This window comes from Nannospalax galili, unplaced genomic scaffold (assembly GCF_000622305.1).
Source record: "Nannospalax galili isolate Female #2095 unplaced genomic scaffold, S.galili_v1.0 scaffold445, whole genome shotgun sequence".
Taxonomy (NCBI): domain Eukaryota; kingdom Metazoa; phylum Chordata; class Mammalia; order Rodentia; family Spalacidae; genus Nannospalax; species Nannospalax galili.
Window position 1 is genome coordinate 703,183 of NW_008354184.1, and position 20,488 is coordinate 723,670.

Sequence of the window (20,488 nt, forward strand, 5' to 3'; positions counted from 1 at the left end):
TCTGTTCCTCCCTCACTGGCAGGTGCCCGGTTTCTACCAATACCAGACACCTTCCTTCCTTCCTTCCTTCCTTCCTTCCTTCCTTCCTTCCTCCCTCCCTCCCTCCCTCCCTTCCTTCCTTCCTCTTATTTATGTATGTGTGTTGGAGGGGTGCCTGTGGAGGCCAGAAGAGGGTGTCAGATCCCCCGGAGATGATTTACAAGTGGCTAGGAACTGTCTGATTTGAGTGCTGAAAACCACCAAAGCCAGGTCCTCCTCCAGTGCAGCAAGCATTCTTAATAGCTGAGCCACCTCTCTAGCTCATAAAGCATTGTCAAGGCACCCTCAACTCCAGGGTTGCAGGATCGGATATGCCGGATTGAACCCAGGACTTCATGCATTCTAGTTAACCACTCAACTACTGAGCTACACCCACCAGTGGCCCACCTTTCTTTATGGAGCTATCCATTAACCCACAGCCCAGACAGCTCTGACCTGTCAAGCAAGGCACCAGCTCAGGGCTGGCCCCAGTGGGACAGAATATGGCTCAGAGCTGGGGGAGGAGGAGGTCTGCAAGACCTAGGGAGTCAGACAGAGAAGCATGAGCTCTCTAGCTTGGTCTGCTTTGTGGACACAGCTGGTGGTTTCCTGGGGCAATCTGCTGGGGAGGAGAGGCCATCTTGATTGTGCTGGGGGACAGTGCTTGCAGCCCAAGGCACTCAACTACCTAGCAGCCCCTTCCCTCTACAGTGGCAGCAGCAGGAAAGATTTGGGGACTGGAGGAGGGAGGTCCCCTGACAAGCAAGAGAAAAACAGGGACACTCCCTCTCTGCCAGTCCTTCTAATTGGCCACATCCGGCTCAGCTCCATCCTCAGAGGGGCTGGGTGTGGCAGCTCTATTATTCCATCAGTGCAGGGCTGGAATGTGGAAACCAGATCCCCTTGGAGGGGAGGGGTGGGAGCAGGATGCACAGTCAGAGAAGTGAAAGGGGAGGGTGAACAGGAGACCTGTCTTGCAGGTCTGCTGTTCACCCTTCCCTAAGGCCAAGCAAGACCTCCACCCCCAAGATCCCTTTAAACTAGATAGCTGACTTCAATGCTGAAATGGGATGTCACAGTGAGAGCCTTTGAGGAGCCAGTACAGGCAGGCAATGTCCCCAACTGCTGATGTCATGGAGCTGGCTACCCTATGTCACAAGCTCCATGGAATAAAGCTGGGACGTGGCTCCTGAGACGGCAGGCTGCGGGGGCTAGCACCACAGTCAGCTGCCTGGTCGCTTTCCCAGGCCTCCTTGCTCACTCTGCTCCTGAACCTCCACCCACCCAGGTCATTTCAGCACCTGCTGAAACTAATGCTGCTGCCCTTTCCTGCCTGTGTCTAAGGAGACTCCCTCCCCCACAGGTGGAAGTGGAGGACTGGAGAGAGGCTCAAGCCCTCCAACCCCCCCAGAGGGTCTCTCTCATTCTCTTTACTGAGTCCTAGGGCTTGGGATACAACCATTTCTAAATGTCCAGGTACCCAGGGCTGTCCCTAGGGTGTGAGGGCTTACTTGGTGAGGGTAGGAGTGGCTTCATCCAGAGTGGAGGCACTATGGGCCCCATTTACCATCTGGCCCTGAGAGGGCATAACGAGGGAGAGGGTCACGCTGGTCTTGCTGGTGCTCTGGGCACTTGAGTAGGGCACAGAAACAGGGTACACACGGCCCCCTGCAGCTGTAGGAAGGAGACAGCAGGGGGCATGGAAATCAGTTGGGAAGGAAGCAGGGTAGTGGGAGCAGGGCTGCTTTGGGACCACAAGGGCTCTGTGAGGGTGGAGAGGCTCCCAGAGCCCCGGCATGACCCTGCACGTTTGGGGTGGCCCAGAAGGGATGTCCCTTGGCAGAGATTCTTCCAGAGCTGCAGTGGAACCTCCTTCCAGCAGGGAGACCTCCTGGGACTCAAGGCAGGAACAGAACCAAGTGCTGCATTGCTTCAATAAAGGGTCATTGCCTGGCTAGGATAAGTCTGCTTCTAGTTGAGGCTGACCCAATGAAAACATGGTTACAATAACAGGCCAGAGGAACTTCAGTAACCCTGGTGTTCGCGGGAGAGCAAACCCATCCGGAGGCTGGAGCTCCAGGGTTTGCTTGTTTAAAAAAGAAAAGGAAACATAGCCCTTGGAACAGGTCTAAGGCTCTGGTCAACGAACAGTCATTCTTCCCCAGCAACTTGATTCAAAGCTGGAAAGGAAAAAGTGAAAAAGCGTAATGCCTCTCTGACCCAAAGTGGTCAGGAATAGTGCCAGGACTTGGGGCTGACCATCTGTCTCCATGCCTGATCGTCAGGTCCCTTCAGGCTGGAGCATTCCTCCTTCCTGTTTAGGGTCACTGATGAGGACTAAGTGACCATGCTCCTGGCTGGGCACAGGCACAGCAGGCACACCACCATCAATGGTGGTCGCCATTATCGGTCTGTGCCTTTGTGATGCAGACCGTACGCTCTCCCATCAAGATTTTAGGAGGTGGCCAGGGGCAAGTGGTACTACCCTCATTTTATGGACAAAAAGAAAAACAATCCTCAGCTCAGGCACTCCTGTCTGTACGGCACACATACCTGGGGCTGGGGTTGATGAGGGCTGGCTCATTTCACCCAGTGGGTAGCCAAAATTCCTCACCAGCAGGGTCATGTCCTCATGCCGTGGGCAGAACTTGGCCCGCTCCCCACCACTGGCAAAGGTGTCTCCGTGGATGCGTTTCACTCGGTCTACCACAGCCTGGGCCACTGCGTCGAGGGAGGTCTGCTTGGCGAATTCAGTGCCAATCATTGCAGCTATCTCCTGGGAGAGGGGAGTGAGAACCTGATGAGGAATGAGGGTGGGCCAGGGAGGGGGGACCATAATTCTGGAGTCCTGTTCTGGAGACTTAGGGGTCATTACCAGCCTAGCAGGTGAAGGAAGTCCCTGTTAGTCAAGCCTGCAAACTGAGCTTTTCAAGCTATTCAAGCTAATCCTTCTGGAACAAAGTTGTGGGATCTTGTGATCCCTCTATTGGCTTCCACACCTCAGCAGGTTATTACAAGGATCGTAATGACACAATGGCTATAAGTGCACTGGGAAGGCCAAGAGCGGAATAAGGGTGTGACTATGCCGTCCTTCCTGGGAACAGACCTGAAGCCTGCAATATGCCAACACTTTGTTAGGAGCTGGGGATTCAGAATGAGGACAAATCCATGATTTAGCGAAACCTCCTACCTGGTACATTTTAGAAGCTAGTAGATGTTACTGGACACATCTATTGTAAAGACCAAAAAGGAAAGAAAATAAAAATCAAACTAAAAAAGACCAGAAGCATAGTCAGGTGTGGTGGCACAAATCTGTAATCCCAGTTCTTGGGAGGCAGAGGCAGGAGGACTGCTGGCTGTAAGTTCGAGGCCAGTCTGGTCTAGACAGCAAGACTGGCTCAACCAAAAATGAACATAACAAAAAGATCAAAGGCCTCCTGGAGGCAGACAGGGAAAGTTTAAGGGGATGTGGAGCTTGAATTGGGTTCCATGTCTGGCCAGCCACATCACCTGAGACAAGGCAATGGGCCCTATGTTACTTATTCTGTGTGGAAGTAAGCCAGTGGGCCTTCTATGCTACAAGCTGCTGGGATGAAGGATAAAATATAGTGAGTGGAAAACTCTGAACACAGGGACTTGAGATGGCTAGGCTTTAGCAAGAGAGGATGATGCAGAGTTGGGTGCTATAGTGCACATCTAATTCCAGAACTCAGGAGGCAGAGGGAAGATGATTACAAGTTAAAAGTCATCCTGGGCACATAGCTAATTTCAGGTCAGCCTAGGCTACAGAGCAAGACCCCATCTCAAAAAAGGAAGGAAGGAAGGAAGGAAGGAAGGCAGGGAGGGAAAGAGGGAGGGAGGGAAGGAGGGAGGGAGGAAGGAAGGAAGGAAGGAAAGGGTGCCATCTTACAAGAATCACACCCACAAAAGAGGAACATAGGAGTTTATCTCAGCCACCCAGCAACTCAAGGTCAGGTGCAAACAGCTGTCATTCAAAATGCTAGCCATATGCTGTGGTACATGCCTGTATTCTTAGCTATTTAGGAAGCTGAGGTGGAGAATTCCAAGCTTGAGGCCTTCCTGGGAGACATAGTAAGTTCAAGCCTAGCTTAGGCAAATGAGACTATCTCAAAAATAAAAATTTTTTAAAAAGGCTGTGGATCAAAGAAAAAAAAAAAAAAGGCTGTGGATATGTAACTCAGTGGTAGAGTATTTGCCCAGTAGGTTCAAGACCCTGAATTCAACCCACAGACACAGACACACAGACGCACAGACACACACACACACACGCGCACACCTGTGATACCTAGAAGTCATAGTTTTGTGGCTACTGTTTGTGTGTATGCTCTAAGGTATAGAGAAATAAGCTGCTCCTACTGGCTAAAGACTTGTTTTCCTCCTATCCCTGACCTCCCCACAGTCCCTAGAGGGGGATTCTATCACTCCCAGAGGGAAAAGAATGCCCCTGGAGCCCTGGTAGGAAGGAGGAGTGAGAGTGACTCCTGGCAGTGCTTTCCACAGCAGGCAGTCCTTTCTGGCCCCAGAGTAGTGCAGCCCCAGCCTACCCCTTTTGGCTTCAGACTGCACACCCCAGTGAGCACCGCTTTGGAGGGATGGCAGTTTTAAGGGCTTTTTGGTTCCAGTCTTTGAACCCTAAAATGACTGCTGGCAGCATCTGGGAATCAGAGCTCTGGTTGTCAGCACACTGCCCATGGCTGGCCTGCCATACTCCAAAGCAACCTGCTTAGCTCCACTCAACTCACCTGGTTGGCCTGCCCAGGCCCATGGGCTGCCTCCAGGGCCTTGTACAGCCCCTCGGACATCAGCACCAGGAAGCCTGTCACGCCATCCAGAGGCTGTGCACCGTGGATTTCTGGCTCTGCGATGATGGGTTTGGACTTGGCAGCACTATGGGAAAGAGTGGAGGGAGGGCTTTGCGTGGAAAGGTCCCCAGGTGGGCACTGCTTCTGCTGAGGGGAAGAATCTACACCCAGAATGTAAAACAAAACACAACTTGATATGAGGAAAGAGAAAAGGAGAGTGACCTGTCTTCTAAGGGCAGCTGTTAAAATAAAGTTCAGGGGGCATAACAGCAGGAGACTGGGGCCAGGATGGTAAAGGTCAGATGCCAGATTTGGGCCCTAGTCTGTGCTTCTTGCCCACAGAGCCTGGGCTATGGTGTGGCAGAAATAGACAGCAGGAGGGAAGGCTATTTACTCTTTCTTTCTTTGTTTTGAGACAGGGTCTCCCTGTAGCCCCAGCTGGCCCAGAAACTGCTATGTAGACCAGGCTGGATTTCATAGAGATCCACCTGCCTCTGCCTTCCCACCACACCCAGCTTATTTATTTTTTGAGACAAGGTCTCCTGTAGCCTAGAACCATGTAGCGAAGGATGAACCTTGAGCTCCTAATCCTCCTACCTCTACCTTCTGAGTACTGGGATTAGAAATCTGTGCCACCAAGCATATACCACTACACCCGGCTGGAAGGCTACCTTTCAAAAGCCCATTTGTCAGGTGGGTGAGGTGATGAATGCTTATAATCCCAGCACTTGGGAGGATGTGACAGAAGGATCATGAGTTCCAGGTTAACATAACAAAGGCACAACCAAGTCTCAGTCTGGGTTACCTATATAGATCCTGTCTCTAAATCAAAATAAATTAAAAATAAGTAAAAGCCTGTTCTCTTGCTATCACTCCCTCTGCCAAGACAGGTGTCCATGGCAACTAAGATCCTAATTACATCCTCTGCATGGAACCATGGCTGATGTGCATTAGCCATTAAGTGTTAAAAATCTAGTGTGAGCCAGTCGTGGTGGCGCACGCCTTTAATCCCAGCACTCGGGAGGCAGAGGCAGGCAGATCTCTGTGAGTTCAAGGCCAGCCTGGTCTACATAGTGAGTTCCAAGACAGCTGGAGCTACAGGGAGACCCTGTCTCAAAAAGACCAAAAAAAAAAAAAAAATCTAGTATGTATATGTGCACTTGAGGATGTCTGTGGCAAAATGCTCAGAAGAGCAAAGTCTGGAAACAAACTGTGAGTGTCATTTGCTTGGGGCTGCACGGGTGGGTGCCAACACTGCCAGACACTGGAATCATAGGAGCCACTGCAAGGCAGGATCACAGCTCAAGAGCAGGTGTGCAGGCTTGGAGGGCAGACATCTCTTATGAACACAGAGGGCATGTGAACTGAGCTGTTCTCATTAAGGACACAGTCACTGTGGCAATCAGATCTTAATAAAGTGCTTCAGAAAGAAAAGAGGGCAGAACATAAGGAGGGTCTGTGGGTGCTACAGAGGGCTACTAGCACCTCAGCTCCTGTGACACACACAAACATACCGGGCATGTATGTGTGCAAAGCTATCTGGGGGCAGGCTATTCAAGAGGGGCAGTCTCTGGGGGTGGGACTGTGGCTTTGGATGAAGACTGAACTTTCACTGCACACACCCTGCTTTAACACAGACTGTTTTCAGTCTGCGTTCTTAACTGCTATGCTATTAACACTGCAGAACCCCCACAATTTAGAGACAAAGCTTTCAGATTTGGCTGCCCAAATCCTGGGGATTAACTTAGGCAGGAAGCCTGGCTCCTGCTGACAGGGTCTCTGATTAAGACTTTTGCAGCCCTGACTGTGACATAAATCCTGTGGCTGGCACCACACAGGTATGGTTCCCCAGTCCATGTTTTCACCCAGGTTAGCAAGCAGTGAAGGATGCGTGCTCCAAACTGAGTCTTCCTGGGTCCATCACCAGCTCTATGTCTGGTCAGGCTCCTGGATGTTTCTATGCCTCCGGTTTCCCTCATGGACATGCTATAGGGAAATGATAGTATCCACCTTAAAAGGACTAAGTTAGGACTGGGCAAGAGGCCTTGTGTAATGAGTGAACAGACTAGGTACAGCAAAGGCTCACCAGTATAGTGATTGGTACAGTCACTTGGGTGACACCCAGAAGAGAAGTACCTCTGGAAGGAAATGGTTTATCTTCCAGCTCTACCTGGTCAGAATCTTGGGCAGTGCTTATTAACAGACTTTTGGTCTGTCATCCCTATCCATGCTGGTGCCTCATGCTGTCGCTGGCTTCTCCTGCCAGGCTCTGTGGCACTTCTGCTGCCCTGGACTTGGTCAGCTCCCCTCCTTTTAATATACATTTTAGGAGCTGGAGAGATAACATAGCAGTTAAGAACACTGACTGTTCTTGCAGAAGACCTGGGTTCGAATCCCAGCACCCATATGGCAGCTAACAACTGTCTGTAACTCCAGTTCCAGGGGATCCAACAGCCTCTTCTGTCCTCCGAGGGCACTGGGCATTGCACAACACAGGTGCACTTTCCTACATGCAGGCAACACACGCATACACATAAAATAAAAAATAGTTAATATTTAAAATATATTTTAATTATTTTTATGTATATGTGTGTTTTGCCTGCATGTATGTAAGTGTACCACATGTATGCAGTGCCTGAGGAGGCCTTAAAAGAGGGCATCAGATCCCTGAACTGGAATTATGAATGGATGGTTGTTAGCCTCTATGTGGGTGCTAGAAACTGAACCTGGGTCCTTTGCAAGAGTAGTTAGTGATCTTAACCACTAAGTCATCTTTCCAGCCCTAAGGCCCCTCCCTGACCCAGTGTGGGCCTAGCTCACAGGACTAGACTCAACCTGCTGGCCCAGACCCTGCTCCACACTTAGCTCTCTGGAAGGCAGAAAGTGTCTCCTTGGTCTCTGAATTTTTTTTTTTTGGGGGGGGGGGTCTTTTTGAGACAGGGTCTCCCTATAGCCCCTGCTGTCCCAGAACTCACTATGAACACCAGGCTGGCCTTGAACTCACAGAGATCTGCCTGCCTCTGCCTCCCAAGTGCTAGGATTAAAGGTGTGTGCCACAATGCCCGGGGGGTCCCTGAATTTTTAACAGTACCACTGCCACTGCAGCCTGGAACCCACTTTGTCCCAGGCCTTCTGGTCACACAAACCATGTGGGGCTTCTGGGAAGGCCACCTACCTGAGCAGGTCAATGTCAGTGTAGCCATATTTGACCTTGTAATCCCCAATGCGTCTGGTGCTCTCCTGCCCACAGATGATGCCCACCTGCTTGATCTTTCCTGCGTCCAAACCTACCAGAGGGAGAACAATGCGATGGTCCCATTTCTTTTTTTCTTTTTCTTTTTGAGACAGGGTCTCCTTGTAGCCCCAGCTCACCTAGAACTCACTACGTAGAATAGGCTGGCCTTGAATTTACAGAGATCTGCCTGCCTCTGCCTCCCAAGTGCTGGGATTAAAGGCATATGCCACCAATCCTGGCTAATGGTTCCATTTCTTGTTCATGAAGAGCAAAAGTGGATATATCCTCCTGATCTGCAGATATTTAATAAGTAGCCACAGGCTCCTGTCACCACAGACAGAGGCCCAGTTACCATGCTTCTCTGCCATGATGGCCAGTATCCTCTTAAAGCATAAGCCAACTAACTCCTTTAAGCTGTTTTGGTTAGGTATCTGGTTAGAGTGGTGAGAAAAGTAACTATAATCCAGGCCTTTCCCTCTAAGCACTACAGTACCATCCAGCACAGTCACATCTGCCCCAGCACAGAGCTGACAGAGCCACAAGCTGCCTCCTGCCTCCATGTCTGCAGAGATCATGGGAGAGACAACGCTTTACTGGAATTGCAACTGCTCCTGTCTCAGCCTCTGTCAGGAACAGGGATATCTACTATGTGCCAGGTTCTCTGGGAAGGATTTCACACATATTAACTCTTCTAGTCCTCATAACTCTTTTGAGGACTACTGTCCTCATCATGCACAGAACAAATGAGTAAGTTCCCAAGTCACCAGCTAGCCAGCAGCAGAGCTCGGCTCCAGCCCTGGCCTAAGGGAGGGCACAGAGGGAGACCAGGGGCTGGAGATCCTGCTCCCGCTGGTCCCCTGACCCAGTCTCCCCCACGCACCTAGCTGTGAAAGGCGAAAGAGCTCATCCTCGTTCTCCGTGGTGTGGTCTACGTTCAGTTGGGTCACCTGTAGTCCATCCACTGTAGATTTGCACAAAAGTGCCCGGTTTGTACCTGTGGCATAATGTGAGCAGCTGAGTGAAGACTAAGCAGAGGGAGGAATGGGACCCACTGATGTGACAAAGAGGGAAGGCAGGCATCACACATCAAGAGGCTCAGACCACAGGGCTGAGTCACAAGACAGGGACAGCTGATACAGCTGGGAATCAGGCTGCATGTTTACAGTGTAATTATAGGATTATGAGTTTAATAAGAGACTTCTCCTTAAGGATCCATACTGAAGTCTTCACAGATTACCATGCCACAACATCTTGGGTTTGCTTTGAAATAATTTGGGGATAAGTGGAGACGGATGAAACAAGACTCGCTACCAGGCAGCTGTGTTGAGGCTGCACCCTGCACAGCCTTCTCAGGTTCCCCGACAACCCCTTTTGTTCCTTAAAACTAAATGTCTCCATCACCCATGTTGCTGCTGTTTTTGAGAATGCAGGGTGGGTCTTCATGCCAGGTAATCTCTTCCCAAAGATGAAGCCATTGAGGCCACTTGGAGATGGGATGTGATCCACCCAAGGGCAAAATGAGGACAAAAGCCAAGGACACCTGCCCTTGCCCTGTCTGTTCTCCTTCCAGCTGGGACTGACAGTGTAGTGAGGAGGGAACAGGCCCAATAGCCCTGGGAAGCTCTGGGTCTAACGTGTCTGTGTCCAGAAAGCCGATTACAGAGAACATACTGGTAGGAGGCTGACCTCCTCCTCTCCCTGCTGGCTTGGGGCAGGTAGCAGCTTACCAACGTTGGCAACATAAAGTTTGTTGTTGAGAAGGACTGCCACAACAGCCATGGCCCCTCCTGAAATCTCCCTCTCCAGGGCCTTGAGTCTTTCAAGGATCTTCTGATACTGGGGTGGCAACTGGTGCTGAGGGACACCCTGCAAGTCATCATCCAGGGGGTCAGAGCAGTGCAGGTGCTTGAGGACCATCTTACCAACCCTCTCCCACCCTTGAGAGCAAGGATGCAAGAGCTCAGAGCAGAGAGACAGATGGTCAGGCTGGAAGCCTGTGCAATACCCTGGGAAGGCCCTAACCCAAGGGCAGCCTGAAGGTGATCCTCGATGATCAGGCTTTAGACACAATCAGACCATGGGACCTTGACAGGCCTTTCTTCCCAGTCATCACTACCAACCAAGGTGAGCCTTGTAGGGAAGCTGCCCACAGACAGTCATGAGTCCCTTTAAGGACACATTCACTGCCACCCTGGCCTCCCCATCGGGTGCTGCCCTGTAACTCCTGCTGAGGGACCTGCTGTGCTCATGGCTGGCAAGCGACATAGCATATGACCAGCAGAGGCAAGCCTTGACTTCTCCAGTGTAGACAGGAGATTACCTCTGGCAGCTGGGACTGGAGGCTTGCTTTCTCAGCCAAGGCATCATCGATGGACTCCAGGAAGCTCCTCTCTACCACATCAAAGGCCTGAAGGGACACAGGGCAAGGCAAGGGCTGGCTCAAACACCACCATCACCTCCTGCTAAGATGTCCCTATGGAGAGCAACAGGTCTCATGTGACCGGGGAGTGACACACATCAGTTCTGCCTTGTATGTGAAGCTTCCTGTTCATTGTCTGACAAAGACCTTCAGCTGAGGGTGTGTGCGTGTGCATGTGCGTGTGTCTGTGTGTGTGTGTGTGTGTGTGTGTGTGTGTATGAGTTGGTGGTGGTGGTATGCCATTAGAGGGGTCTGCAGAGGGATCAGAGAGGCAGGGGCAAAAGCCCAGTCTTGTGCTCAGGCTGGTGGGGTGTGAACTCCAGCGCTGCCCATTTGGGTTCCTCATCTACAGAGCAGGACAACACCAGGTTCAGGGGAGGGAGTGGTCTGCAATAGTTCATAGGGACATGACCACCTCTTTTGAAGAGGCCTTGGTCAAGATCTGCTAGATGCTGGTGATACAGAAACCTTTCTCTGGGTACAAGCTCTGCTGTAAAGCTCTGGTCTAGGAATCCCAAGGCCACAGAAGAGGAACCGGCTGGGGCCCCTTTCTCAAAGACCAGGAAGCCTTCCTAGGAAGAAGGAAATCCCAGCATACCACCCTGGTTAGCAAGGGAGTGGGACACAGCAGATGTGGAGATGTGAGTTCCTTTCAGAACACCCAGGGACTCTGACAGCGCTGGAGGATAAGTATCTGACCCCAAGGAAAGAGATCACCGTCAAGGACCTTGTCTCTACCAGGCCTCAATTCTCCGTTTCCAGCGGTACCTCCTCCTGCGTCAACCCTGCTAGCCACAGAAAAACTGCTGTTCCCTGCCTGACCCTGGACTAGGGGACAAGGCAGTCCAGGTGGCTCCGTGCCGCGACTTACACCCAGAGCTGATCCATAGCAAGGGTGAAGCAGCAGGCAGAAGTCAGATCAACCCCAGCTGCATTTATAGTGGCAGGGCCTGAGTTCCAGGGAGTAGAGGACACGAGTCACCCAGCCCTTACCTGCAGTAGCACACGCCGCACATCAGCCTCTGTGTGTTCAGCAGTGAGCTGGCCCAGCAGGAGCTCTGCAGACAGCCTCTGGGCCACAAAGTTAGTCACCCGGTTGCCATCGTAGCCATTGAAGACCCCATACAAGAAACAGCTGTTCTCACTTCTGGTAGAGGGAGGGCAGGAAACATGAGACCAGAGGCCCAAAGGTGACAGGGAAGAGAGAAAGGACTTGGGAGGGACTAACGGCAGAAAGGTTTCAGGACTAACTCATCTGGGTCCCCCCACTGTGGCCATAATTTCACTGTGGCTATGACCTCTCAAGTTCTCCCTCTTATCCTACTCTATCCCCAACCCATTCGAGGTCCTTGGCTTAATTAGAGGTGGAAAGGACCATAGCAGTGGACACTTCCCACCAGTCCCATCTCACAGGCAAGCCTCATTCACAGCAGTGGCAAGACTGTGCCTTTTCTCACATATGAGCTAATTTTCCCTGTCAAAGACAGCAATGCCAGCACACACACCTGAACTTGATCCAGTTGTCCTCTGGAGGGTGGCTCTCGGTGCCCTTGCCATCAGCAGCATAGCTACGGTTGGAAGCTGAGCCAACTCCAGAGAGGTGACAGAGCGGCAGGTCATCCGTCCAGCTTGGCTGCTGCTCCTAGGGAATGACACCAGGAAACGTGAAGGGCCACCTTCTTCCCCACGCCCACTTCACCTACTTCAATAAGGACAGAGGGCCTAGAGCCCACAAGACAGTTTTCTGAAAAACAACGATGGTTTCCTGTTTTTAAGGTGCATCCATAAACTGGTTCCCTAGGAAACCCCAAAATTGCAGCATTCCCAAATGGAAGGCTCAGCAACGGTTTCCAGAGGGAGCTGCGTTACAGAACGGGAAACACTAATGAAACATGCACATGGCTAAGCCAAACCACTAAAGCGGCTCTGGCCTCACTGGTCCCCTCTAGTGTTCCTGCTGCATGGTGTGAAGGAATCCTTTGGGTGCCATTCCAACTACAGAATTCAGGCCCCACCTGTGGAATGCCTGACCTATGCCCAGTCTGGGCAATCAGTTATAAACAGCTCTCTATACAAACCTCAAGAAGATGGCTAGAACCAGTCTGTCATTCTCCCTGGTACTGGCGCCTCCATTTGTGTCCCTTCCTACCTCCCCCTGCCACATCCTCTCTGATACGGGCAGCTTGAGGCCCTGTGCACTGTTTTCACCCTCCACATGGAGTACCCTTCCTTCTTTGTCCTCTGGGACTCACTGGTTCAGGGGTCACTGCCTTATGTACTAGTGGTGCAACCTGGTTCCATCTCTCCTGCTTATAGCTGACTCTTATCCTATCCCACGGGATCTCAAACAAGGATGTACATCATCACTGCAGAGATTTAAATACATGCGCGTGCATACACACACACACACACACACACACACACACACACACCCAGGTCCACGACTTGGTTTAAACATGCCAAGTCTATCTTCTTCCTCTCCCTCTCTCAATGTAGGATTTATTCAAGAGTGTGGCTACAGAGGTAGTGGACAGCACAGTGGAGGCCCTCATCAGTGCAAGGAGGCTGGGGATCTATGTGACCCCACAACCACTGGGGGATCTCTGCCATGTCGTCACATTTACCTGCATTAAACTTGCTAAAGCCCCACTTCTTTTATGTGTAGATCTGGCAGTCAGGGAACTTGAACTTGTACAGGCTTCAATCACATGTTCCACAGTCTGTGGCTTGGTGACGATGGACATGAGGACTTGGCCAAGGTAAGCACTGAGGTCCCCACAAGCACCCTGCATACATATCTGAAGCCCAGACTGGGACAGCATAAGGGCAAAGACACGAACACTGGGAGGCTGTCTCCCAGGCACACAAGCAATAGACTGCTGATCCCACCAAGGAGGCTGCTATTCACAGCCACTGCACACGGACCATGCAAATGAAGGAACCTGGCCAGCGTTAACTGGCTATGGAGAAATAATCTATGTATTTCTTTCTTTTTTTTTGGTCTTTTTGAAATAGGGTTTCCCTGTAGCCCCAGCTGGCCTGGAGTTCACAATATAGACCAGGCTGGCCTTGAATTCACAAAGATCCACCTGCCTCTGCCTCCCAAGTGCTGGGACTACAGGTTTGCATCACCACACCCGGTTATAATCTATGTATTTCTAAGAATACCCAGAATAACCCTGATGTAACCCTGGCCTTTCTCTGAAGACCTGCCCTGAGCTCTAGGTCTCGTTCGCAAAACCTCCCTAGGCCACAGTGTGGAGCTACAGCAAGTTACAGTGACTGGGAGAACCAAAATTCAATTTCAAAGAGAATTGCTCAAATTTGCATTGGAAGCTTTGCTGAAATATTGAACAGTTACGATCACTATGTGCAACTTCTTACAAGTTACCAGCAAAGACCTTCAGAAAAGGCTCTAAAATCCACTTTGGCAGACTGGTAGGCTGGTGCACTCAGATATGTAAAGAACCTGTGGCTAGCCTCTGCAGCAAACTTCATCTTCTGTTTATTTACAGACCAACAGGGAGTCATTCAATGGACCCCCCCCATTTAAATTGCTTTTATACTACATTCATCTACTTCAGAGCTTTGATTCTATACTTAGTACCCTGGAGCAACTTCTGCAGAATGTGGGAGTCTGCTTTACTTTAGTTAACAGCAGTCCTGACTGTTAACACACGTAGTATCTGCGTAACAGTCAGAACACAAAACACCTGCCACTCCAAATCCTGACACCCCTCTGGAGTTGCCCCTCCCACTGTACCCTGCACAGGCCTGTTCTCCATCCTATGGTTTTATCTTTTTTTGGTCTTTTTGAGACAGGGTCTCCCTGTAGCCCCAGCTGTCCTGGAACTCACTATGTAGACCAGGCTGGCCTTGAACTCACAGAGATCCGCCTGCCTCTGCCTCCCGAGTGCTGGGATTAAAGGCGTGCGCCACCACACCCGGCTGTCTGTTTTTAATTCAGACACTCTAAAGAGGTGTGCTGGATCTCTTCATGGCTGTAATTTGCACTTCCCTAACAGCTAGTGGTGTTGAGCATCTTTTCATGTGCTTACTTGCCATCCCCAGATCCTCTCTGAAAAGTGTTTCCATCTTATGTTCCCTTTTAACTGGGTTGTTTACTGAGTTCTGAGAGTTTTTACATATTTTAGATTAAAGTCCTTTGTTGGCGACATGATTTGTAAATATTTCCCCAAGTCTGTATCTTGCCATTTCATTTACCTTGTTTATGGCAGAGCAAACTTAAAATTTTGATGATGATTTCAAGAGGCATGGTGGCACTTGGGAGGCAGAGACAGGCAGATCTCTGTGAATTCGAGGCCAGCCTGGTCTACACAGTGAGTTCCAGGCCAGCTGGGGCTACAAATTTTTTTTTATATTTCCATTTTATCAATTTCTTCTTCCTTTCAAGCCTTACACTTCTGGAATCATGTGGAATCATGTATAAGAACTTTCGAGGCCCAGGTCATGAAAACCTTGCATTCTCCTCTAAAAGTTTCATGTCTACATCTCCTTTTCTCATTTTGAAACAGGGTCTCCTTGTAGCCCTAGCTGTCCTGGAACTCACTATGTAGACCAGACTGGCCTCAAACTCACAAAGATCCACCTGCCTCCCAAGTGCTGGGATTAAAGGTGTGTGCACCACACTCAGTCGTCATGTCTACATCTGTGATCTATTTTGAACTAATTTCTGTAGATGGTGTCTCTAGATCGAATACGGATGCCCAGTTGTTCTAGCACTATCTGTTGAAGACTAGTCTTTCTCCACTGAGTTACCAGTGACCTGCAGGATGCATCTGTTTACAGACTCTCCTCTGTTCTGCTGAACCACCTATCTGTGTTAATACCACATTTTATTACTTCAGTTTTGTTGCTATGGTTTTACAGTGAGTCTTAAAATCAACTACTAGGACTTCTCAAACTATATTCTTTTCTAAAACCATTTTGGCCATTCAAGTTTTTTTGCCTTTCCATATCAATTTTAGGATTATTAGATCCGTATGTACAAAAACATCTTGTTGGGATCCAAACATTGTGGGACACACCTGTAATTCCAGCAACTGGGAGGGTGACACAGTGAGATCACAGGTTTGAGGCCAGGCTGGGCTATAAAATAATTTACTGATGGGGCTGGAGAAATGGCTCAGCCACTAAGAGCACCGACTGCTCTTGCAGAGGACCCGGGTTCGATTCCCAGCACCCACATGGTGGCTACAAACCATCCTTAACTCTAGTTCCAGGGGAATCCGAAGCCCTCTTCTGACCTCCGTGGCATTGTATGACATGGGTGTACTCACATACATGCAGGCAATACACTCATACACATAAACCAAAAGTAACAAAAAAAAATAATTTACTGGGACTTTAGAACTGCTTTAAATCTCTAGGCAAACCTGGGGAGAACGGACATTTTGACCACGGTTGATTCTTCTAATCCATGAATATGGGATATGTCTATGCACTCATTTATGGCTTTTATTTTGTTTTGAGACAGGGTCTCCTCTAATGCCTCTAAGAACAGAAACCATGATCAAAGCTATGGCTGGAAATGTGCCAGCTGAAATTCAGCTCTGATGGCCCCAGGCACTGGACACTTTCAGCTCAAGTAACAACGAAAGAAAAGCCACTTCCCAGCCACACAAAACACTAGCTCTACTTTTAAAAAATATTTTATATTTATTAGTTATTTTTTTATTTTATGTGTATTGCCTGCATGTAGGTAAGTGCACCTGCATCATGCAACGCCTGCAGAGGACAGAAGAGGCTGTCAGATCCCCTGGGACTGGAGTTATGGACAGTTGTTAGCTGTCATGTGGGTGCTAGGATTCGAACCTGGGTCTTCTGCAAGAACCAGTGTTCTTAACCGCTGAGCCATCTCTCCAGCTCCTTAATATTTTATTTTTATTTTATATGTATGACTGTATTGCCTGCATCTGTGTAAGTGCACCCATGTCATGCAGTGCCTGCAGAGGCCAGAAAAGGGTGTATCAGATTCCCTGGAACTGGAGTTATGGACAGTTATTAGCTGCCATGTGGGTGCTAGGAATTGAACCCAGGTCCTCTGCAAGAGCAGCCAGGGCTCTTAACTGCTGAGCCATCTCTCCAGCCCCTCTGGCTCTACTCTTGACCTCTAACATAAATGGGAGCTTACATTACTGTAGTCACATATACTATGTGATTACAGTATATTCAGTTAACACACACACTCATGCAACAAATATCTGCTGAGTATTTACAACAGGCTGACATTATTCTAAGTCCCAGAACAATCTAACAATGCAACCAAGGAAATTCCTGGTTTGAGGCCTACCTTCTAGGGGGAAAGAAACATAAAACATGCAATACAATAAATTGGCTGGGCAGTTTTGGCCAGAGATGCATACTATGGAGAAACATACCAGGGTAATGGGACAGAAAGCAATGGGGTGAACACTTATACAAGGTGGTTAAGATCAGGTGGCTGCTAAGCCAGATCTGAGTGGCTATGGGGTAGCAGTCCTAGACAGTGATTTCTAGGCAGAGAGAACAGTGCATACAAAGACCCTGAGGCAGAAAAAGAATGTGTCGGGCTGAAGGGAGTCTGAGAGGCTGGTATGGTGTCCACAGTGAGCACAAGGGGAAGCAGCTGGAGGCCTGTTCGGACCACACGTATAGGCCTGGGTGGAAGATAGTGCCAGACTTTGAGGCTGTGGTAAGGAGGCAACTGCCTGAGAAGGCATTCTCTTTGGGGAACTCATGTGTCACCAGTCATTCCCACCCCTCAGATCTGACGAATACATCGCCTCTGCCAGGGAGCTTAGGAGGGCTCAGACAAGCCGGAAACAAGCTTCCCATGGAAGCTCCTCTTCTAGGGTTCACCTCGAGCCTCCAGTGGGAGACGAACTATGAACCAGGACAAACAAGCCCGAGAAGCCTCCTCAGCCAGCTCTGTGTCCTTGAGAAAAGCTGGGCAAGAAGGCACTACTCAGCACTCTAGAGGCCTGCAGATGTTTTAAAGCATGGAAGGGGTCCTGTCTGGATTAAAGATGAGATTAAGATGGACTGGATTCCTCTAACATGAGATGAATAATTCTAATTGTTACCTGTGATGCAAGGCCTGTCACTGATGCTCCAATTACTGTGCTTCCTCTACTGCCAGCTAACACTGGCAAGGGCTGGGCACAGGCTTCTAGGGACTGGAATCTTTCTAACAAATCCATATTTACCAGCAAAAAATAAACATGACCCAAGCAATTTATGGGTTCACTCAGTTTTAAAACTACAGTATTAAAAGCCAGGTGTGGTGGCGCAGGGACTCAAGGAGACCCTGTCTCAAAAAGACCAAAAAAAAAAAGTATTAAAAAGGCTGGTGGCTGGGCCTGACAGCACACAGCTACAATCCAGGCACTGGGAAGTTGAGGCAAGAAGAACTGCGTTCAAGGCTAGTCTGTGATGTGATACAGTTAGACCTGGTCTCAAAGAAAGAAAAGGCCAGGAAAATGGCTTAGTGGGTAAAGACACCTACTGCAAGTCCTGATGACCTGAGTTAGATCCCAGGAACGCACATGGTGGAAAGAGAGAACTAACCCCTGCAAGTTGTCCTCTGATCTCCACATGCACACCTGTACGTGTACACACACACACACTAAAAAAACCAAACAGCTATTAAAGCTGTCACATGCAAATAAAGAAGGAAACAAACTCAAACAGGAGCTTGTGGGACTTGTCATGTTGGTGTCGCTCCCAGACAGTTCATCTGGAAGCCTTTCATGGTGCAGATCCAGGAGTTTGCTACTGGAGTGTGTGGATGCTGTACTGACCACTGCAGCCATACTTAGCTGATGTGGGAATAACAAACAAACACTCCTAAATCAGAAACCTATGTGCATGGCTGTCCATGCACTCAGCAAGTAACCTGCTTGTCAGTAACTATGACTGTCTGAAGACTCCTACACTAAATTTTTAAAATTCTGATTTTCATACTGTTGAGCTAGGAGTATTCTGGAAACCTATTCTTTTACTGGGTGACAAACAGTATTTGAGTCGATGGGTACAGACTCAAGCACCGGGTGCATTTAAGGACAGTTTTTTGCCCATCTTGATAAAAGCACTCAAGAAAACAAATTTACTGACACCTTCTCTTTTCGCGTGTATATGGTATGCATGTATGTGTTCACATGTGTGTGGCCTGAAGTTGATGCTGGTGTTTTCCTTAATTGCTCTCCACTTTATTCACTGAAGCAGGATCTCTCACTGAACCTGGACACTGCCAATTTCTACTAGTCCAGTTAGCCAGTGAGCCTATCTCTTCTCCCAAGTGTTGGGATTAGAGGTCTGCCTGGCTTTTACATGGGTGCTAGGATCTGAACTCTGTTCACGCTTGTGCAACAAGTGCTTTATTCACTGAGCCGTCTTCCTACCCCTAATGGATATTTTCTTTTGGATTTTTTTTCTTTTGGTCTTTTTTTTTTGAGACAGGGTCTCCCTGTAGCAACTGGCCTGGAACTTACTATGTAGACCTTGAACTCACAGAAATCTGCCTGCCTCTGCCTCCCTAATGCTGGGATTAAAGGTGTGTGCCACCATGCCTGGCGGTTCATGGATTTATTTTTATTTTATGTGTATGAGTGTATTACATGTATGTAAGTGCACGCATGTATGCAATGCCCGTGGAAGTCAGAAGAGGGTGTCTGACCCCCTGGAACTGAAGTTACAGACAGTTGTTAACCACCATATGAGTGCTGGGAATTAAACCCAGGTCCCCTGCAAGAGCAACCAGGGCTCGAAACTGCCAGCCATCTCTTCAACTCCCTGACTAGTATTTTCTTAATATATTATAAATGCATACTTCAGGGGCTGGAGAGATGGCTCAGCGGTTAAGAACACTGGTTGTTGTGGCAGAAGACCTGGGTTCGAATCCCAGCACCCACATGGCAACTAACAACTGTCTGTAACTCCAGTTCCAGGGGATCTGACACCCTCTTCTGTCCTCTGAGGGCATTGCACGACACAGGTGCACTTACCTACATGCAGGCAATACACGCATACACATAAAATAAAAATAAGAAATAAAAAACCGTATTAAAAAACATATACTTCAGCCGGGCATGGTGGCACACGCCTGTAGTCCCAGCACTTGGGAAGCAGAGGCAGGCGGATCTCTGTGAGTTCAAGGCCAGCCTAGTCTACATAGTGAGTTCCAGGACAGCTGGGGCTACAGGGAGACCCTGCTTCAAAAAGACAAAAAACAAGTATACTTCAGTTTGTCCCAATGCCAGCATCTTATTTAATGGCTGTCATATAGTTTTGTCAACATGACACAAACTTAGACATGCTTGGGAAGAGCGAATCTCAACTGAGGAAATTCCTCCAACAGACTGGCCTGTGGGGGCATTTTCTTAGTCACTAATAGATATAGGCGGGCCTAGTCCACTATGGGCAGTGCTATCCCTAGGCAGGTGGGCCTGGGCTATGTTAGAATTGTAGCTAAAAAGCCGGACATGGTGGCACACGCCTTTAATCCCAGCACTCTGGAGGCAGAGGCAGGCGGATCTCTGTGAGTGCAAGGCCAACCTGGTCTACATAGCTAGTTTCAGGCCAACTAGGGCTACAGAGTGCAAGGCCAGCCTGGTCTACATAGCTAGTTCCAGGCCAATTAGGGCTACAGAGAGACCCTGTCTCAAAAAGACCAAAAAAAGCCAGGCATGGTGGCACACACCTTTAATCCCAGCACTTGGGAGGCAGAGGCAGGCGGATCTTTGTGAGTTCAAGGCCAGCCTGGTCTACATAGTAAGTTCCAGGACAGCTGGGGCTACAGGGAGACCCAAAAAAACCAGACCAAAAAAATCAGAAAGGTAGCTGAGCAAGTTGGGGGAGCAAGCCAGTAGGCAGCGCCCCTCCATGGTCTGTGCTTCAGCTCCTGCCTCAGCTGAAAGTCCCTCAATGATGAACTATAACTGTGAGTCAAATAAACCGTTTCCTCCCCAGGTTGCTGTTGGTCATCAGACAGCA

At 49.3% G+C, this 20,488-nt stretch overlaps 1 protein-coding gene across 2 annotated transcripts in view; it reads right to left on the reverse strand.

Annotated features, from left to right (window-relative positions):
• Window positions 1-20,488, reverse strand: part of Tab1 (TGF-beta activated kinase 1 (MAP3K7) binding protein 1) — a 29,261-nt gene that overhangs the window by 2,651 nt on the left and 6,122 nt on the right. Inside the window, exons 2-10 of one of the 2 annotated variants that reach the window (XM_017802750.2) lie at window positions 12,001-12,137; window positions 11,489-11,642; window positions 10,397-10,483; window positions 9,804-9,942; window positions 8,957-9,070; window positions 8,017-8,128; window positions 4,782-4,926; window positions 2,572-2,794; window positions 1,530-1,692 (exon numbers count right to left, since the gene is read on the reverse strand). In XM_017802750.2, coding sequence (XP_017658239.1) covers window positions 1,530-1,692; window positions 2,572-2,794; window positions 4,782-4,926; window positions 8,017-8,128; window positions 8,957-9,070; window positions 9,804-9,942; window positions 10,397-10,483; window positions 11,489-11,642; window positions 12,001-12,137 — 1,274 coding nt within the window. The remainder of the gene's footprint in view (window positions 1-1,529; window positions 1,693-2,571; window positions 2,795-4,781; window positions 4,927-8,016; window positions 8,129-8,956; window positions 9,071-9,803; window positions 9,943-10,396; window positions 10,484-11,488; window positions 11,643-12,000; window positions 12,138-20,488) is intronic. The other variant, XM_008851227.3, reaches the window with a different exon arrangement.